Raw genomic sequence first — 21,294 nt, 5'->3', positions numbered from 1 at the left:
CAGGAGAGGAGAGAGATAGAGAGAGAAAGGAGAGGAGAGAGATAGAGAGAGAAAGGAGAGGAGAGAGATAGAGAGAGAAAGCGAGTATGTGTGTGTGTTCACAGCAGCCTACTGAGAGAGATGACTTTATAATGAGACCCCCCCACCCCACCACACACACACACACACACACACACACACACACACACACACACACACACAGAGCTGAAAGGCCTTCTGAGAGTACAGTATGTATGTAAGAGTGGGGCGATGGGGAGCTTCGTTTTGTTATCAAATTGGATAAAGAAAGAGACTTCCAAAGAGGCAGCACAAGGGAGATATGTTAAGGATGTCAGCTCTGCCTCTGAAAGCCTGTATGTCTGTGTCTGTGCAAACGCTAAGGCCCCAGCTCTCCAAAGAATAAAAAATGTGAGCCAATATTCCCTTTAATAATCTCTGGGTTTTAACTAGTTTCTGCAGGCAGCAGAATATATTTACCCATTAAACACAAAGGATGGAATTCCCATGTGGAACCACATTTCAGGCACACAGACACATTTTTCTGAAGAAATCCTGTTCCCAATTAAGAGGTTTTTGGTTTTTACATTCTAAGGAGGACTGGAGCAGGGATAGTGACAAGCTCTCTGTAAGATGAGCAGCCCCACAGTTCACATCTGATGAATACTAGAGGACAGATTTTTCTTCAGTAGTCTACTACTGGAAAAAACGAGTTCAACCCACACACGAATGAACCTCACACACATCGATTCTAAGCCCCTCACACACGCATACAGTCACACAGACACCAGTCTCGTATACAGTACACTGATAATACAATGGGTACTAACCTGGGATGGTGTCCACATCTGTCATAGCCTCTGGCATTGTGGTTCCACCTGTCAGAACAACACAGTGTTAGCACAGTTAGCCTAGCCGTAGTCTAGGAAATCCCAGACATAGGGCAACCGCACTAGGAACATTAGTTACATTGTGGGAGGCGACCCGTCTGTCTAGAGAGACTAGCCTAGCCGTGACACATAACAGTGTAGCATAGTTAGCCTAGCTGTAAAACATAAAACATAGCATAGTTAGCCTAGCCGTAAAACATAGCATAGTTAGCCTAGCCGTAACACATTAAACATAGCATAGTTAGCCTAGCCGTAACACATTAAACATAGCATAGTTAGCCTAGCCGTAACGCATTAAACATAGCATAGTTAGCCTAGCCGTAACACATTATTCTGGTGCCAAACGGATGCCCCCTCTCCTTCTATGTCTCTTAACTCTTACCAAACACGTCCACACTCCCTCTTTCACTATATGTAGGGCCAGGAGGCAGAGAACCAGAGTGACTGAGAGTGCCATGCACATCACTGAACACTGGAGACTGCTGCATTGAAATGGGGCTAGGAGAGAGGAATAGCCAAAGAGCGAACTCCATGTCCCAAATGGCACCCTATTCCCTATGTAGTGCACTGCTACTGACCAATGCCCTAAGGGCCCTGGGAAAAAGTTGTACACTATAAAAGGAACAGGGTGCCGGTCAGGACATATCCATAGGGAACAGCATTGTATAGAAAGGTGGAAGTCAGGGGCAGTACGGCAGGTTATTATCCGGTTAGTGGGGAAAGAGGCCAGGCTAGAAAGAGACCAAGGCTGCTGAGAGATAAAAGGCTGAGAGGGAAACACAGCTGGGTGGGGGATGGGAGAGGAGGAGAGGCAGACAGGTGCAGGTGAGAGGGAAACACAGCTGGGTGGGGGATGGGAGGAGGAGGAGAGGCAGACAAGTGCAGGTGAGAGGGAAACACAGCTGGGTGGGGGATGGGAGGAGGAGGAGAGGCAGACAGGTGCAGGTGAGAGTGAAACACAGCTGGGTGGGGGATGGGAGGAGGAGGAGAGGCAGACAGGTGCAGGTGAGAGGGAAACACAGCTGGGTGGGGGATGGGAGGAGGAGGAGAGGCAGACAGGTGCGAGGGCAGGTCAGATGTGAGGGAGGACGTCCGGTTGAGGGTGGAAGACAGGCTCTGAGGTGCATGAGATAAGGTTTCTCATTAGGTTGTAAAGGGGTAAAGATGGGGTTGCAGGTGCAGGTGATTAGGTGTGTGTGTGTGTTTATCTAGGTATGTGGGCTTAGTATAAAGCGAGAGTAGGGTAGAGGAGTAGGGGTAGAGGAGTAGGGTAGAGGAGTAGGGGTAGAGGAGTAGGGGTAGAGGAGTAGGGTAGAGGAGTAGGGGTAGAGGAGTAGGGGTAGAGGAGTAGGGGTAGAGGAGTAGGGTAGAGGAGTAGGGGTAGAGGAGTAGGGTAGAGGAGTAGGGGTAGAGGAGTAGGGGTAGAGGAGTAGGGGTAGAGGAGTAGGGTAGAGGAGTAGGGGTAGAGGAGTAGGGGTAGAGGAGTAGGGTAGAGGAGTAGGGGTAGAGGAGTAGGGTAGAGGAGTAGGGGTAGAGGAGTAGGGTAGAGGAGTAGGGGTAGAGGAGTAGGGTAGAGGAGTAGGGGTAGAGGAGTAGGGGTAGAGGAGTAGGGGTAGAGGAGTAGGGGTAGAGGAGTAGGGTAGAGAAGTAGGGTAGAGGAGTAGGGGTAGAGGAGTAGGGGTAGAGGAGTAGGGTAGAGGAGTAGGGGTAGAGGAGTAGGGGTAGAGGAGTAGGGGTAGAGGAGTAGGGGTAGAGGAGTAGGGGTAGAGGAGTAGGGGTAGAGGAGTAGGGGTAGAGGAGTAGGGGTAGAGGAGTAGGGTAGAGGAGTAGGGTAGAGGAGGTAGCAGTCTCATGAGAGTGATGTTAGCACCTGTCACTTCGTAGTCATCACCTGTTCCACTGTGGCAGCTGGCCTGGTCATCATCACAGTCGTCTGATGGGGCGGTGGTGGGGGCCGGCGTGGTGGGGGTGATTGTGGGAGCTGCGGAGGAGAGAGGGAGAGAGAGGGGAAGAGAGAGAGAGGGGGAGAGAGAGAGGGGGAGAGAGAGGGAGGGAGGGGCAGAGAGAGAGAGAGAGAAAGTTAATGTTAATCTTGCATTCAGCTGCTCCTTTGTAGGGTTTGGTATCACATACACTACACACATACACTACACACATACACTACACACATACACTACACACGTACACTACACACGTACACTACACACGTACACTACACACGTACACTACACACGTACACATACACCACACACATACACCACACACATACACTACACACATACAGTACACTACACACATACAGTACACTACACACATACAGTACACTACACACATACAGTACACTACACACATACACTACACACATACAGTACACTACAGACATACACTACACACATACAGTACACCACACACATACACCACACACATACACTACACACGTACACCACACACGTACACATACACCACACACATACACCACACACATACACCACACACATACACTACACACATACACTACACACATACACTACACACATACAGTACACTACACACATACAGTACACTACACACATACAGTACACTACACACATACAGTACACTACACACATACACTACACACATACAGTACACTACAGACATACACTACACACATACAGTACACCACACACATACACCACACACATACACTACACACGTACACCACACACGTACACCATACATGTACACTACACACATACAGTACACTACACACATACACTACACACATACACTACACACGTACACCACACACATACAGTACACCACACACATACAGTACACACATACACTACACACATAAACTACACACATACAGTACACCACACACATACACTACACACATACACTACACACATACAGTACACTACACACATACACCACACACGTACACCACACACGTACACCACACACATACACTACACACGTACACTACACACGTACACTACACACGTACACTACACACATACACTACACACATACACTACACACATACACTACACACATACACTACACCACACACATAAACCACACACATACACTACACACATACACTACCGTAAATTCCGGACTATAAGCCGCAACTTTTTTCCCAGGCTTTGAACCTCGCGGCTTAAACAATGACGCGGCTAATATATGGATTTTTCCCACTTTCCCACTTTTCCAAAAAAACATTCTGTGACGTGCTCAGTTTTTTTGGCGGCATGAAGCTTTCATTAGACCAATGAAATTGCCGAACGGGTTAAGGTCAAACAACTTTTTTGTTTACTGTTTAGATTAAATCGAGCGCTCTCAAACTTCTCATCATTCTGATTACGGTAGTTATTTTGTCACCCTCATCATGGCAAAGACACGGAGAAATGCATATGATGCAGCTTTCAAGTTGAAGGCGATTGATCTGGCTGTTGGAAAAGGAAATAGAGCTGCTGCACGGGAGCTTGGTCTTAATGAGTCGATGATAAGACGTTGGAAACAGCAGCGTGAGGAATTGACTCAGTGCAAAAAGACAACTACTGGTAAAGCTTACTGCTAATTTTTTATTTTTGTTACAAGCCGTGTTTCGTTAAAGCCTATTTATTTTTGTTACAAGCCGTGTTTCGTTAAAGCCTATTTATTTTTGTTACAAGCCGTGCTTCGTTAAAGCCTATTTATTTTTGTTACAAGCTGTGTTTTGTTAAAGCCTGTGTAAAGTTAATTTGTTTCAATGTACCGGTAGGCACCTGCGGCTTATAGACATGTGCGGCTTATTTATGTTCAAAATAATCTATATTTTTTAATTCAGTGGGTGCGGCTTATATTCAGGTGCGTTTAATAGTCCGGAAATTACGGTACACACGTACACTGCACACATACACTACACACATACAGTACACCACACACATACACTACACACATACACTACACTACACACATACAGTACACTACACACATACACTACACACATACAGTACACTACACACATACAGTACACTACACACATACACTACACACATACAGTACACCACACACATAGACTACACACATACACTACACACATACAGTACACTACACACATACACTACACACATACACTACACCACACACATACACACATACACTACACACGTACACCACACACATACAGTACACCACACACATACACTACACACATACACTACACACATACACTACACACATACAGTACACCACACACATACACTACACACATACACTACACACATACAGTACACTACACACATACACCACACACATACACTACACACATACACTACACACATACAGTACACTACACACATACACCACACACATACATTACACACATACACTACAAACATACACTACACCACACACATACACCACACACATACACTACACACATACACTACACACATACACTACACACATACACTACACACATACAGTACACCACACACATACACCACGCACATACACCGTGCACATACACCACGCATACAGTACACCACGCACATACCTCCGCACACATACACTACGCACATATACCACGCACATACACCACGCATACAGTACACCACGCACATACAGTACACCACACAAAAACACCACACATACACCACCTACATACACCACGCACATACACCACGCACATACACCACGCACATACACCACGCATACAGTACACCACGCACATACACCACGCACATACACCACGCACATACACAACGCACATACACCACGCATACAGTACACCACGCACATACACCACGCACATATACCACGCACATACACCACGCATACAGTACACCACGCACATACAGTACACCACGCACATACAGTACACCACGCACATACACCATGCACATATACCACACACATACAGCACCTACATATACTACGCACATACCCCACACATACAGTACACCACACATACAGTACACCACGCACATAAACCACCTACATACACCACGCACATACACCACACATACAGTACACTACACACATACAACACGCACATAAACCACCTACATACACCACGCATACAGTACACCACGCACATACACCACACACGCAAACATATACAAACACATACATGGCAGGCCATGCCAGTGGATTCAATCACTGAGCTATTAACAGCCCCTTTTATCAGGATACAGAGGAAGGTTTAGTGTGAATAGAGCCAGTGGATGGTGGATGCTGAGGCTTTAGGTTTGTGTCCCAAATGGCACCCTATTTCCTAAATTGTGAACTACTTTTGACCAAGGCACTACTTAGGGAATAGGGTGCCATTTGGAATACAAGCTAGATTTGTGTTTAGGCTGGAGATCAGATGCATGGGTCTAGAATTGGGCTGGAGGCTGGGCCCCACCCTGGCCTATAATTAGGGCCCACTGGCCTCGTTGGATGTGGGCATGGCCGCAGCTCTGATCCATGCTCCGCTAACACACCGCCTGGATGTGTTTACCCTGACAGAGTAATGAATGGGCTTCCCCAGGACAGCGGGAGGGGAGGGAGGGAGGCAGGGAGGGAGGGAGGGTGGGAAGAAGTGAGGGAGATGGAGAGAGAGGGAGATGAGGGAGATTGGGAGAGAGGTAGATTGGGAGAGAGGTAGATTGAGAGAGAGGTAGATTGAGAGAGAGGTAGATTGAGAGAGAGGTAGATTGAGAGAGAGGTAGATTGAGAGAGAGGGAGATTGAGAGAGAGGGAGATTGAGAGAGAGGGAGTTGGAGTTGGAGATGGAGAGAGAAGGAGATGGAGAGAGAAGGAAATGGAGAGAGAAGGAGATGGAGAGAGAAGGAGATGGAGGGACAGGGAGATTGAGAGAGAGAGAGAAGGAGAGAGAAGGAGATGGAGAGAGAGGGAGGTGGAGAGAGAGGGAGATGGAGAGAGAGGGAGATGGAGAGAGAGGGAGATGGAGAGAGAGGGAGATGGAGAGACAGGGAGATGGAGAGACAGGGAGATGGAGAGAGAAGGAGATTGAGAGAGAAAGGGAGAAGAAAGAGTACATGTGTAATCTAGAATTATGTAATCCCTCGCCCTCTGCTATATGAAATATGAGTGATCAACCTCTGTCAGATTCAGGGTGGAAAGGTCGTTGACAGGGTCAATGCTCTAGCTGGAGAAAGATGAATTTATCTGTACTCCTGGGGCTTAGCTTACACACCACCACTCACGTACCTGTGTCTGTATTTGTGTGTGTGCGTGCGTGCGTGCGTGTGTATGTGTGCTGTGTGTGTGTGTGTGTGTGTGTGTGTGTGTGTGTGTGTGTGTGTGTGTGTGTGTGTGTGTGTGTGTGTGTGTGTGTGTGTGTGTGTGTGTGTGTGTGTGTGTGAGTGTGTCTGTGTGTGTGTTTTTGAGTGTGTGGTGGCATTAACAGTGAAAACAAGCATTATCATCCTTCTAAAGCCCCGGTGGGACTCCATGGCTTACACAGGGCTGCGCTTGCTACAGCCTCCCTGAAATCCAATATGTAAATCCACTTAGGCCTGGCCCGCCAGAGCATGTTCTCATAGCAGAGAGGGGAGAGAGAAAGAGGAGAGAGAGAAAGACAGGTGGAGAGAGAGAGACACACACAGAGAGAGAGAGGGGGGGGGGCGAGGTGAAGAGAGCGAGACAGAGATAGAGCGAGGCAGACAGAGGGGAGAGGAGAGAGAGAAAGAGGAGAGTGGCCCCAGAGAAACGATGGAACAGGGACTGGAAGGGGTTGGCAGTAATCCTCAGGGCAGATGGGGTTTCATTTGATCCCATGTAATATGTATGAGCGGTCTTGCTTCAGGAATGGCTTTGATGCAGCATGCATGGAGACTAGACAACTGTCCCTCTCAGGGAGAGATAGTGGGGCCTACTGGGCCCTGGACAGCTGTTGACTCCACGTGGAGTACAATTAAAATGCGTGTGTGTGTAGGATTCCATTTAAGACCTACCTTCGATCTCACAGCCCAGGAGCTCGAGACGCAGGCCCATCCCAGCAGGGGTGGACCTCTCTGGGTAAACCCTGATGTATCGGGTCAGCAAGGGCTCCACGGTCCTCAGCTCTGGTGTATCGTAGTTCTGATTCCCCTCGAAAATCTGTGGAGAGGACCACCTGTGTTATTTCATCGACAACAGCAGAGAAGTCCTATACCGTACACACTGCAGCTGAGAGAGAGGCTGAGAGAGGCAGATACAGATACAGAGAGAGACAGATACAGAGAGAGAGAGACATACACAGAGAGAGAAAACGAGAGAGAAATGTTACTGTCTGATAATGTCATTGCTCTCTCTGATGTCTCTCTCCTATCACAGAGACCCTAAGGCAGACTTATTCCTTCCTTTGGAAAATGAGCAGGGCTCGAGCAGGGCTGAGAGAGGGGAGAAAACAATGGAAGATGGACCAGATTTCTCCGGCTGACATCTAAAAGCACTGTCAGTGAGACTGTAAACGAGAGCCCGGTGGCTACAACTAGCACCTGCCGCCCCAGCAGGACACAGCGGTCAAGGGCAGCCTCAGCTCACTCTGTCTCTGCTCAGCCTCTGAAGTTCTCTATTTAGAGGAAAGAGAGAGGCTAGGGGCCTTTTCTTTGGGAATAACGTAGAGAAGGGGTAAGATAGAGGAGAGGACGAATGCTTTCTCGCTGCTCAGCTTCTGATCTTGTCATCTGAATAAGAAAGGAGGATTCTGTTAGGGAATAACAGAGGTACACGTAGAGGCGAGGAGATGAAAGGGCAGGAGAGTAGAGGAGAAGAGAGGAGAGGTAGAGGAGGGGACAGTAGTGGAGATGAGAGGAGAGGTAGAGGAGGGGACAGTAGTGGAGATGAGAGGAGAGGAGAGGTAGAGGAGGGGACAGTAGTGGAGAGGAGAAGAGAGGAGAGGTAGAGGAGGGGACAGTAGTGGAGAGGAGAAGAGAGGAGAGGTAGAGGAGGGGACAGTAGTGGAGATGAGAAGAGAGGAGAGGTAGAGGAGGGGACAGTAGTGGAGAGGAGAAGAGAGGAGAGGTAGAGGAGGGGACAGTAGTGGAGAGGAGAGGAGAGGTAGAGGAGGGGACAGTAGTGGAGATGAGAAGAGAGGAGAGGTAGAGGAGGGGACAGTAGTGGAGATGAGAAGAGAGGAGAGGTAGAGGAGGGGACAGTAGTGGAGAGGAGAAGAGAGGAGAGGTAGAGGAGGGGACAGTAGTGGAGAGGAGAAGAGAGGAGAGGTAGAGGAGGGGACAGTAGTGGAGAGGAGAAGAGAGGAGAGGTAGAGGAGGGGACAGTAGTGGAGATGAGAAGAGAGGAGAGGTAGAGGAGGGGACAGTAGTGGAGATGAGAAGAGAGGAGAGGTAGAGGAGGGGACAGTAGTGGAGATGAGAAGAGAGGAGAGGTAGAGGAGGGGACAGTAGTGGAGATGAGAAGAGAGGAGAGGTAGAGGAGGGGACAGTAGTGGAGAGGAGAAGAGAGGAGAGGTAGAGGAGGGGACAGTAGTGGAGAGGAGAAGAGAGGAGAGGTAGAGGAGGGGACAGTAGTGGAGAGGAGAAGAGAGGAGAAGTAGAGGAAGGGACAGTAGTGGAGATGAGAGGAGAGGTAGAGGAGGGGACAGTAGTGGAGAGGAGAAGAGAGGAGAGGTAGTGGAGGGGACAGTAGTGGAGATGAGAAGAGAGGAGAGGTAGAGGAGGGGACAGTAGTGGAGATGAGAAGAGAGGAGAGGTAGAGGAGGGGACAGTAGTGGAGAGGAGAAGAGAGGAGAGGTAGTGGAGGGGACAGTAGTGGAGATGAGAAGAGAGGAGAGGTAGAGGAGGGGACAGTAGTGGAGAGGAGAAGAGAGGAGAAGTAGAGGAGGGGACAGTAGTGGAGATGAGAAGAGAGGAGAGGTAGAGGAGGAGACAGTGATGGAGTGTAGTGGATTAGTGACCATTAACACTGGAACAAGTCTTGTCTGTATTTGATGCTCGGACTTCCTTAGGGAAAGAGGGAGAGACAAGTAGGACCCAGCCTCTCACTCCTTCATAAATCAACCATCAGGTGATCTGGGACACATTTACACCACATCCTGTCGCAGAAAGTTATAATCGGGACGGGGCTGTAGAGGTACTTCCTGGAGGTTTGCGTCTGTGTGTGTGTGTGTGTACGGTGTGTGTGTAAGGCGCTGTGTGCGCGTGTGGCACACTCAAAGCATGCCGACGCCGGCAGATACATCTAGGGTCGTTTCTGCGTGTCACACGCTCTCTCTCAGCTCTCCTGACCTTTTCCCCGCTCTCTTGAGTGGAGTACGGTTCTACTGAAAGGCTTGAGCAACATCAGCAGAATACTATGAGGATAGACACTAGTCAGCAGTAGGACTAGGAGAAACCTTACAGATGGTTATCCTAATGTGCTATAAAGTACTACCCAAATGGACTCCATAAATGTTTCAACAGCCACAGTACAACAAATGTGTTTTCAGTTTGGAAGAGGGAGATCATTTCCCATTAGATAGTCAACAAAACCCTACTTTCTGTCAACTGCTCAACACGGTAAACCCAACAAACAAACAACCAATGAAAACTGTTCTCCCTCTTACCTTTGGCTTGTTGCCGCTGGCGTCCTGGACCATCTTCCAATCAGATCCGTTGTTACTGTATCCCAGTCTGAACTTCTTCATGAACACCTTGTTCTCTCTGTGTTTCCCTCCCTGGATGATGAGCCCTCGTACCAGCTTCTCCTCCCCCAGGTCCACCTGCAGATGAATGGAGAGGAAACGCATTATAAGCAGTTCATAGGTACTCAAAACAGCATCATAATGCCTTATACCTATATGCCATAAGTAAAGTGTTTCCGAACTGTTTATTTGTAAACTCATCATCATTTTGGCCAAATTCTTTGTACGTAAAGGTAGGATAGATCCTCAGAAAACCAACATTTATATGAACCAATAACATTTCACAACCATCAAACCTATCTCTAATTGCAAAGCCAAAACCCCCCCATAAGAATCGTCTATTAATATAGTTGATCTAACCTGTAGCCACTCTGAGGTGAAGGGCTGGGGCTGGGGCAGCAGGGTCCACCCGGAGCGGCTGGTCAGCAGGCGGGCGTTCTCGGGTACCCAGCTCCGGTCCGTGTGGGACGAAGCTGTGATCTGGGCATCAGTGATTAGGCCCGATACCATGCCAAGCATGCCTGAACATGGATACTCTGTGAGAGGGAGAGAGAGATAGAGGTTAGCATAAGTCTTTCAATGAGCAAGAGGGATTTGAGGGAGAACCTGAGGGGGATATTTTTATCTCAATAAATGATTTGTATCACCAGTCCGAGAAGGTTGTTTTCATGGTTCATGTGTTAATAGGGGAAAAGATAGGGATGGGTTGAATGACTGAGACAGTGAGTGATAGTGATGGTGTGAGAGAGAAACACTCTCTCGTTGTGATGCCTCCACCTCTCTCTCATTCTCTCTTTCCTTCTCTCGCTCTCTCTCTCTCTCTCTCTGTCTGTCTCTCTCTCTCTCTCTCTCCTCCCCAACCGCTTGAATACTAATGTCTCCGCCTGGAGTGTTTGTCTCCCGGCATCCAATTAAAACTCTCCCTTCCTTCAGCGGTCATTTCTACCTGGGAGAGCTTTTCTTTCATCTTGAACCCCCTCCCTCCCTTCATCCCCATCGTCCCCCCTTTCCTTTTGCTGTTCTATACCTCTGCTCTAATTTAGCCCTGTGTTCTCCGACCTTTCATCCTGAATCTGTGTTCGTTCATTTTCATCCGCTTGAGTGCCTTGTGCATTCTACCTTTCATTCTACCTTTCATACGCCCTAACTGCTTGCTGCTGGTGGCGGTTTCACTTTGTGCCGTTTGCACCTTCCGGGTCAGAAAAATGTTCCGGGAATGAATCCACACACACAGGCTGACTGTCTTGTCTGTCTCCTGACTGGCCGTCTCTTTCCTTTCCATCCACTTAATCAAAAGAGTCTGCAGTGACCTGCAGTAACCAATATCATCTTTACAATCTGCTCCCAGGGAGAGGGATAAAAGGAGATATATTCTTGGAACGTCTGCGACTGTATGAAACTCAGTGTAACTCTGCCAAACCAACAGAACAAGGCTTCATTCAATCTTTTCCATCGTTATCACAGTTCCTGTTCAAAACAGAGAAGAATAAACTAGTTCTACGTGACTCCCAGGAGACCCAAACGAGTCCAAATCGAATCAGAGACGACGCCATGGTTCCTCAGGACAGGACCAAACGCTCACGGGGAGATTTGTCATCCGTTTGAGGCTGAGAATTTCTCTTTCATCGCCTGCCAAGCGCCCTGTGAGTGTGATCCCTGTGATCTCTGATGGAGCCATGTCAGAGGGAAGCTAAGGCACTCCACTGCGGTGGCTCACGCTCTCGCTCTTTGAAGCGGATGGATAAGAGAGAGTTAGAGAGGGGGGTTTCCAGGGGGATTTGGAAGTTTTGGTGATCAGAGCACCACAGATCATCTGCTGTATTCACGAGCTTTTAATGCACCTCATTTGGGACTGTTTTGGGCAGCACGCACACCGGACACACCCAGAAACCGACCGCGTGTGTGTGTAGTGGCACACCACTGCAAGGGGCAAGGCTGAGCAGGGTAACCCAGGGTTTGGCTGGGGAACTCTGTGGCTAAACATACACATGGCCTTATTTACCAATAGCACAGCAGAGAGTCAGCAGTCAGAAGGGATGAGGTTAAGCTATTAATACGTAGGTGTGTACAGTACCTCCAACTGCAGGGCACATCTCATGTGCAAAGACCAGATAAGATTAGACACAACCTGAAGGCCCTCCCACTGGGCACAAATGTCAATTCAACGTCTATTCCATGTTGGTTCCATGTCATGTCATTGAAATGACGTGGAAACATCGTTTAGCTCAGTGGGCTGTTTCTCTGTGGGCTTAGAACGGACCACTTTGATATCTCCTAAAAAGCATTTGTCAGTAATCTCTCTGAATGCAGGACTGAAAGCAGCCTTAAAGCAGAACCTCTCAAACCTGACCAGAGAATTACAAGATCACGCTCTCTCTCTGACTCTGTCTCTCTCCATCTCTCTCTCTCTTTGTCTCTCTTTGTCTCTCTCTCTGACTCTCTCTCTCTCTCTCTCTCTGACTCTCTCTCTGTCTCCTCTCCTCTCTGAGCGTGTGCAGAACATCCAGCTGGCAGTGTGATCAGAGTGGTGCCCTGCCTGCCGTCGGCTGATGAGGTCACAGAGTGGCGCTCCCTGCTCCTGTGATGTGTCTGCAGTGCGGTGTGTGTGTGTGTGTGTGTGTGTGTGTCCGCAGTGCGGTGTGTGTGTGTGTGTGTATGTCTGTGCGTGTGTGTGTCTGCAGTGCGGTCTGGTCTCACGCCCAAACATTGAAGCGCTCCAGCTGTGTGCCAGCACCGCACTGCCCTCTGCACATACACACATGCAAATGCACACACGGGCACGCAAACACACAAACGCACAGACACGCACACACAAAGGCACGGGCTCTCACACACACTAACAAGCACAAAAACGAACACATACAAAAGCTAGCGTACACAGACAGACTCGCAGACAAACAAATGCACACACATAGATAAAGCCCTTCACAATGTCATAAAATAAATGCATGTCGACAAAGAGGCATGGGGCGCTGTGAACCTGACCACAATCAAAGCCTTGTAGTGGGTGGAAGGTTGCCAGCATCACACTGATGAAGATCACTGCAGACTTTGTGGACCCAGCAGGGGGCTGAGACTGAGGGGGTTGGGGAAAGGACAGAGGGTAGGACAAGAGCCACGGAGATGGTGTGTGTGTGAGTGTGTGCGTGTCTATGCAGGCAGTTGCAGTACTCAGCTATGAGAAGCCGCTCGCCTGGCCCGCTAAACTACTCTGTCTGCCGGCCTGCCTGCTGTTGATGTCATCCATATTGAATGAGGTACATCTAAACATCAGGTAACATCAATGCGTAATCATCTTCATGCGGCTCTCCTTCATAATGTAGAAGGCAGCACTCGCCTCGGAGTAGATCCTCTCTCACTGGGCTCTCACTACTGTGAGTTAGGGAGACACTGAAATGTACACAATAGTTACCCAGAGGAAAATGGGAGAAGGTCATGCTTTTTAAAATTTAGTCCAGGGAAGGGTAATGTAATTTGTAATCGATGAAATGCAATATTACTCAGGGTTGGAGAATGAGTTGCTTATTATAGTATCTCATGTGTGCCCGATGCTGCCCCTCATCCCTGATTCTATGCTGGGCGCGCAATATCAAGTGCACCTAGTGTGGTCTCAATCAGCCTGCCCTGCTCTTATTGATGTAAACCCTACTGTGCTGCCTAACCAATGACTGTACTGTGTGTGGTGGCATTTCAGGAGGCGAGTTAATTTGTCCAAAAAAATGCAATATCTGTGAGCACAAGCTAGGCCTACTGATGTCCTGTTCAGTTCGAGAGAGAGAGCGTGAAGATGATAAACAGGAATTAAGGTATTTTTTTAATTTTTATTCTGGATCCGCATTAGCTGTTGCCAAGGCAGCAGCTACTTTTCCTGGGGTCCAAAGCTTGCTACTGATATAATTGATTTTAATACAAATGAAATGGACCTGAATATATAAAATGATCTATAATTACGCTTTAGTCCACAATGCTTTATGCTAGAAACAAGCTGTAAAATGCCGGGGGAAAGACATGACTCCAATGCATATGGGATATACTTGGATTGTCTCTATGACCGTCAGAGGCTGTGCTACAATCTCCAATAGCCGAGGAGACATGGTTTAGTGCTCTTTTGGGGGGTTGGGGAGCGCAAATAAAATTATGAAATGACGTCATCATTTCCTCAATCAAAGTTTGTATCAACAGATTGAATATCACTATAGAATAGGTGCATAAAATGCATCCTCCAATTGCCATGTCTGCCTATTTGCCCACACATCTTGTCTCAAGAAAATGATATATTTTTAATAATCTCAAACACCAAGTTCCTCTTTTCAAATTAAGGCCATCTTCAAACTAGACCATCATCTGTCAACGGTGAGTGATAATTCTTCCCGTTTTACAGGTGAAATGTCCAAACTGCATGCCAGTCACTTGAAGTCAATCAGTTTCATGGGAAGATGCATTTAGAGCTTCTAGAATGACTGTTTCATCAGCGAATGAAAGCAGATGGCGTGAACAATCAACTATATTAGCATTTCTTGTAGGTCTATTTTGATTCAATCTAAGCATAGCCTGTAGTGTGTGCACTGTAGAGCTTTAATGATTGTTGAAAGAATATTGGACTATTCAGCTTCAGACAAGAAATGACTGAGGAGGTGTTTTTGGTGTAACATACTGTATTATAGTCCTACTACAGTATGCTACAGTAGGCCTATATGGTATTACACTATATATACAAAAGTATGTGGACACCCCTTCAAATTAGTGGATTCTGCTATTTCAGCCACACCCGTTGCTGACAGGTGTATAAAATAGAGCATACAGCCATGCAATCTCCATAGATAAACATTGGCAGTAGAATGGCCTTATTGAAGAGCTCAGTGTCATTCAACGTGGCACCGTCATAGGATGCCACCTTTCCAACAAGTCAGTTTGTCAAATTTCTGCCCTGCTAGAGCTGCCCCTCTCAACTGTAAGTGCTGTTATTGTGAAGTGGAAACGTCTAGGGCCAACAACGGCTTAGCCGTGAAGTGGCAGGACACACAAGCTCACAGAACGGGACCGACGAGTGCTGAACTGCTTAGTGCGTAAAAATAGTCTGTCCTCAGTTGCAACACTCACTACCAAGTTTCAAACTGCCTCTGGAAGCAACGTCAGCACAAGAACTGTTCATCGGGAGCTTCATGAAATGGGTTTCCATGGCCGAGCAGCCACACACCATGCATAGTGCCAACTGTAAAGTTTAGTGGAGAAGGAATAATGGTCTGTTTTTCATAGTTCGGGCTAGGCCCCTTAGTTCCAGTGTAGGGAAATCATAATGCTACAGCATACAATGACATTCTAGACGATTCGGTGCTTCCAACCCCATTGAACACCTTTGGGATGAATTGGAACGCCGTCTGCGAGCCAGGCTTAATCGCCCAACATCAGTGCCCGACCTCACTAATGCTCTTGTAATTGAATGGAAGTCCCCGCAGCAATGTTCCAACATCTAGTGGAAAGCCTTCACAGAGTGGAGGCTGTTATAGCAGCAAAGGGGGGACCAACTCCATATTAATGCCCATGATTTTGGAATGAGATGTTCCACGAGCATGTCCACATACTTTTGGTCATGTAGTGTACTGGATATACGGATCTGCTATGTAAAATACTACTGAATCACTTTGTGATCTTGTGAGACATTGATTCAGCTTTGATCTAACTTTACTAAACCAGCACCATTGTGAGAAGTGATACTCTTCTATTTGTAATAATAATAATAATAATAATAATAATAATAATAATAATAATAAGTGATGTGTAGGACTATTAGATATTGGCCACATCTTGATGAGGGTTATTTTGAGCGATCTGAGCGCCCTGCTGAAAGGACAGCTGTGGTCAGGTATCGTTCTGAGTTCCAGGGCGCAAGGTGTTCTGTGGAATTTTCTGAACGTAATGGAAGACGCGCAGTGAATATGGATCCTAGATGTCATTGGTGTGACGAGGTTCATGCAGGGGATCAGTTTGTCTGCATACACAATAGAGGTGGTCCGTTTCTGTAAGCTAAGCACTCGGAACAGTAGGGCGAGTTCAAGTGGGTTGTACAAGACTGTTTTGAGAGCCGTTTTAGCAACCCCTGGTAGAGTTTTCTGTCTGTGGCTATTCTTGTTAAGTCGGATTTGGCCCGCTCAAAGTGGTCACGCCTCCAACCAACCGGCCTTTGCACACACGCCTACAATTCCTAATTACCTGATGATATGTGGCTGCTATGCTAAACAATGAATGGCTCAAATTCATTAATGATCAGATACTTCAGTTGTAGCTGGTTCTGTTGTGCTCAATTTTTACAGTTGATAGACAACTTTAGTTCTGTTACAAACTTAGAGACTCCTCTTTTTTAACAACAGCCTGCATGGAAATGTTCATTTCAGAGAGATCTGATTGCATCCATGTATCCCTCATTATAAATAACCTACAGTCCCTTAGTAAATCATTTCAGCTACTCTTCTAGATGAGGAGGAAAATATCAACCAGGTACATGAGAGATGAGAGGCCTAAACAAATCCTAAAGGAACACGTAGACACTCATTTTACCGAAAGGTCAAACAATATACCATCACCAGCAGTGACTTGCATGCATTTGAATGTTGTTTGGTCATTTGAATGGTAAACTAACATCTCTAATGTATTTATCCTTTATTTAACTCGGCAAGTCAGTTAAGAACAAATTCTTATTTACAATGACGGCCTAGGAACAGTGGGTTAACTGCCTTGTTCTGGGGCAGAACGACAGATTTTTACCTCGTCAGCCCGGGGATTCAATCTAGCAACTTTTTCGGTTGCTGGCCCAACGCTCTAACCGCTAGGCTACCCGCCGCCCCTATGTAATGCTAGGTGACGCTAAGTAGCGTCTGCCAGACAGAGAGATATAGTGTGTGAAGCACTGGGATCTCCATGGTACTGACCTGATATTTTACAGCCGTACACCTCGAAGCGCAGAGCGATGCCTGTTTCCCAGGCGACGGGCCGGATCCGGATGAAGCGGGTGAGCGTGGGTTTGGGAAGCATCGTCCTGGCGACGTCAGTGGGGTTGGTGTTCCCTTGGAAAACCTGGGAGGAGAGGAGCTGTTCATTATTCACAGAGTTTGTTTAGTGTAGTAGTAGAGCCACCAGGAGAGAGGCCTACTGGGCCAACTGAGGCCTTGGCCTCGCCTCACACAGTGCCCCAGAAACAGAGCTCAATGACGGGGCACAGGCCATATGCAGGCCAGCCTCCCTCCAATGTTCGTATTAGGCTACTGTCTTTAGACTATATACTATATACTGTATCATTTCCTGAGCATTGACAGTATATGGAAATGAGATATTAACCATATTCACAACAGTTCATAATGCACCAAATATTGTGATTGTGACCCAGCTGCAATTTCAACCATATACAAACATCTTCACCCTACAGTTGTATCCAACTGAGAAACGCACGCACACACTGACAACACCTTACAGTCCATCCCACATCACCCTCACCCTGGCTAAGTCTCACTCTGTAGGCATCCAGTGGTACGGTGGTGTTAACCCCGTGGCAGGAGAGTGCTAGCCAAGCAGTAGCGGTGTGTTGCTTGGCAGTAGAGCTCATCTGGGCTGAAGTGAACGTGAACGGTGGCAGCGCTAAAACGCCAGCAGGCAGGGCCAATGGAACCATTAGTCTGTTCAAAAGCCTCTCTATCACTGTCCCTACATCCCTCTCTCTGTTTCCTGGGTAATGGTTGTCAACTGAGTCATCCACTCTCCTATATGTCACGCCGGTCGGCGCTCCTCTCTCTCTCTGGCGTCTCTGTCGCACCAATAACTATTAAATGGCTTTTTCCAGCTAGCTAGCACCATCACCATCACACTATAGCGCCAACCTGCAGGCTCAGCACCTAGTAAATAGGACCAACTACTCACAAAAGCACTTTAGAGGCCGGAACTGAGAGACAGGGCTTTTCACATCACCTTGCTTTAAAAAGAAAACGGTGTACTTTGGAGAGGTCGTAAAATAATTGGGCCTGAGGGGACAGGGGGAGGGGGTATAGACTCCAGACACAGACACAAAGAGAGCTGCTCTGGCTGCTATGGGGAAAACGTGGCTGCCCTTATCAGTAGCACACACACAATGGTGACTATTTACAGGTTCCACAGATCCTTAGCCTGGTCAAACAAACCTCTTGATGGGCCCGTGGAGTGTGGACACCCACTAAGAGAGGTTTGTTTACAGACAGAGAGCCTTCTGGTCTGTTTCACAGGCTGATCACTGATCGATCGTCAGATCCAGTCAGATCATTAGGTTAGCCACGCTCTGGTCAAGTCTCTCTCCCTCTCGCTCCCTCTCTGTCTCTCTCTAGCTCTCTCTCTCTCTGTCTCTCTCTCTCTCTCTCCTCCCCATTCCATTCATCCATGTCACTCCTGGTTTATTAAAGGCTTTGTTAACCGCTCTCCTTCTTCAGACAAATACCAGAGCCTGACACACAGTAAACAATGACTTCATCCAACTAAATGACTACTGTAGCGTCTTTATGAGAGAGGCAGTAGTACTACACTCTAAATAGTTTCTCACACAATGCTCTGTGCATTAGCATACCACGCTAAGCGCATAATACTATGGTGGAGAAAACGTTGTTCCACAGAGACAGAACCGAACACAGGCCAGACCAGACCAGGGGCATTCCCCTTTTGTTGAGATATGGTGTGGCTGAGGCAGAGATCCAAGCCAATACTAAGGAGGAGAGCACAATTCAACTCTGGCTGAAAGCACGGAAATGTCGCTCTGGATAAGAGCGTCTGCTAAATGACCAAAATATATATGTTAGTTTACATGACTGGCATTCTGGGTCTGATTGGCCATTGTGCCACAGCTCTGTAAGTCTTCTGAGAAATGTGTCTCAACTAGTGTTGATGCATGTTTTCTGCTTTTACTACACGATTCGAGTATTACTGCAGTAATACATACAATGCTGAAGTATAGGAAAAGTTGATGTGCTTATGATCCCATGCAATGTTAGAGGTAGGCAGTGGGGTACAGAGTGGGTGAGGAGTAATCTCTCTTACCTTCTGTTTTGAACCCTCCTTCAGTGTGATCCAGTCTTCTCCGTTAGAGCTGACGTCCACCTTGTAGGACTTGACCCAGTAGGTCTTCTTCGTCTCCTGGGAAACGGCCCCCTGTGTTCCGACGGCCGACACGAACCGGAGGAAACCCAAGTCCACCTGAAGGGAGAGGGAACGGTCAGTAAAATTCAATGGCACATACAGTACATACAGCAAGACTTTGGGTTTTAGTGCAAAGAGAACTGTTCTGCAAGTCCAAATACTGATGACATAAAAGAGTAAAAAATACAACCCTGCTATTGGAAAACACTTTTAGCCTGCACCTCATTTAACTATGACTAGAATGTAATAAACAGCAGAGGTATGGAATGATATTCTATTAATAAAACACCACAACTTCATTTCCTGTGATGGGGAGACAAGAGCTTATTGGATAAAGGTGAATATTGAATGGAATTGGCCTTCTCATAATATTCCAAACAGAGGATATAGATTGAATTTCAAATAGTACAAGGTTGCATAAAAAAATCAGAGCTTCATAAAGTAATCATGAACTGCTGTAACATTACTGATGTCATTATATTTTCCCGAGCCGGCTGCCAGACAGGGGGAACAGGGCCAAGAGCCTATTGGATAGAAGGGAGTCAGAACAGAGTCTGTACGGCTGAAAGGACCGTGATGCTGAACAGACTAAAGAGAAGGAGCTTTCCAAGCATCAGGGTTAGAGCGGTTACACTGTTTTCTATCAGAACTGTGGACAGTGTGTGTGTTTGTATGTGTTTGTGTGTGTGTGTCTGTCTGTCTAGCATCATGCTCGCTCTATACCATGCAGACCCATCCTCCTGGAGCTGCCTGTCCGTGTGTGACTCGTACTCCTCTGAACAACCAGGACATCCTGACCTGAACCCCCCCCATCTCCCCATGGATCCCCTTAAATAGACTGGTCCATGTCCCATCAAGCTTGTCTAACAGGGATGGAGCTCTATTGGTCTGGGTGTGGATTGATTCAGCAGTCCAGACGTGGGTAGACCCCACTCTGAGAGAAGACAGAAAGATCTGTTTCGGCTCGCCGGTCCCTCGCGCAGAGAGACCAAAACAACACCTCTGGACTTGCATTCCATCTGCTGGGCTGCCCCTATGGAGCCCACTTAAACCCTACCTCTCATCCCCCCCAGCCGGAACAGAGGAGGAGGAGAGGAAAGACTGGTGGGTGACTGACGGAGGAGAGGAGGGCACGTAGGAGAGGCCTCCAGTAGTGGGTGGCGAGGTTACGCTGCACTGTTAGTATTTAACGGGCCATAACCTCTATCTCTCTCTCTCCGACTGGCCACACTGGGGCTAATAAGGAGTGATGCAATGGCGTAAAATAAACGCAGGGGGGGGGGGGGGTCAATCAAACGAAGGGTTGTTTGTGTGGGAGTTGTGGGAAGGGAACGGGCTGCTGGCTTCGTTACGGTGCTGTGTGGAGGGAGGGAGAGGGAGCGACAAAGAGAGAAGGAGCGAGAGAGTGGGAAGAGAGAGAGAGAGAGAAGCTTTGATATTGGATTGAGAGGAGGCTTAAGATTGATGGATTGTGGCCGGGGCCTCGTGGAGATTAATGAATCCACACCAACTACAGCATGTGATGTGTGTGACAGCAAATGATTCATCCCAAATGGCACCCTATTCCCTACTACTTTTGAAAAGGGCTCATAGGAAATAGGGTATATGGTGCCATTTGGGAAAGCCGGGGAGATCAGCCTTTTAAAACCAGTCGAC

General features: G+C 47.6%; 1 protein-coding gene across 3 annotated transcripts in view; it reads right to left on the bottom strand.

The window, feature by feature from the left end:
• The window catches only part of LOC106578544 (neuropilin-1a), an 82,621-nt gene that overhangs the window by 6,218 nt on the left and 55,109 nt on the right, over nt 1-21,294 (bottom strand). For 2 of the 3 annotated variants that reach the window (XM_082965653.1, XM_014157488.3), the window contains 7 exons: nt 19,540-19,695; nt 17,418-17,562; nt 10,852-11,027; nt 10,414-10,569; nt 7,823-7,967; nt 2,758-2,868; nt 828-875 (listed from right to left, as the gene is read on the bottom strand). In XM_082965653.1, the coding sequence (XP_082821779.1) occupies nt 828-875; nt 2,758-2,868; nt 7,823-7,967; nt 10,414-10,569; nt 10,852-11,027; nt 17,418-17,562; nt 19,540-19,695 (937 nt within the window). The remainder of the gene's footprint in view (nt 1-827; nt 876-2,757; nt 2,869-7,822; nt 7,968-10,413; nt 10,570-10,851; nt 11,028-17,417; nt 17,563-19,539; nt 19,696-21,294) is intronic. The other variant, XM_082965654.1, reaches the window with a different exon arrangement.

The sequence above is a fragment of the Salmo salar genome, chromosome 19 (genome assembly GCF_965601325.2).
Source record: "Salmo salar chromosome 19, fSalSal1, whole genome shotgun sequence".
Taxonomy (NCBI): Eukaryota; Metazoa; Chordata; class Actinopteri; order Salmoniformes; family Salmonidae; genus Salmo; species Salmo salar.
The sequence above is the reverse complement of the archived record's forward strand: the minus strand, read 5'-3'. Positions and strand labels throughout refer to the sequence as shown.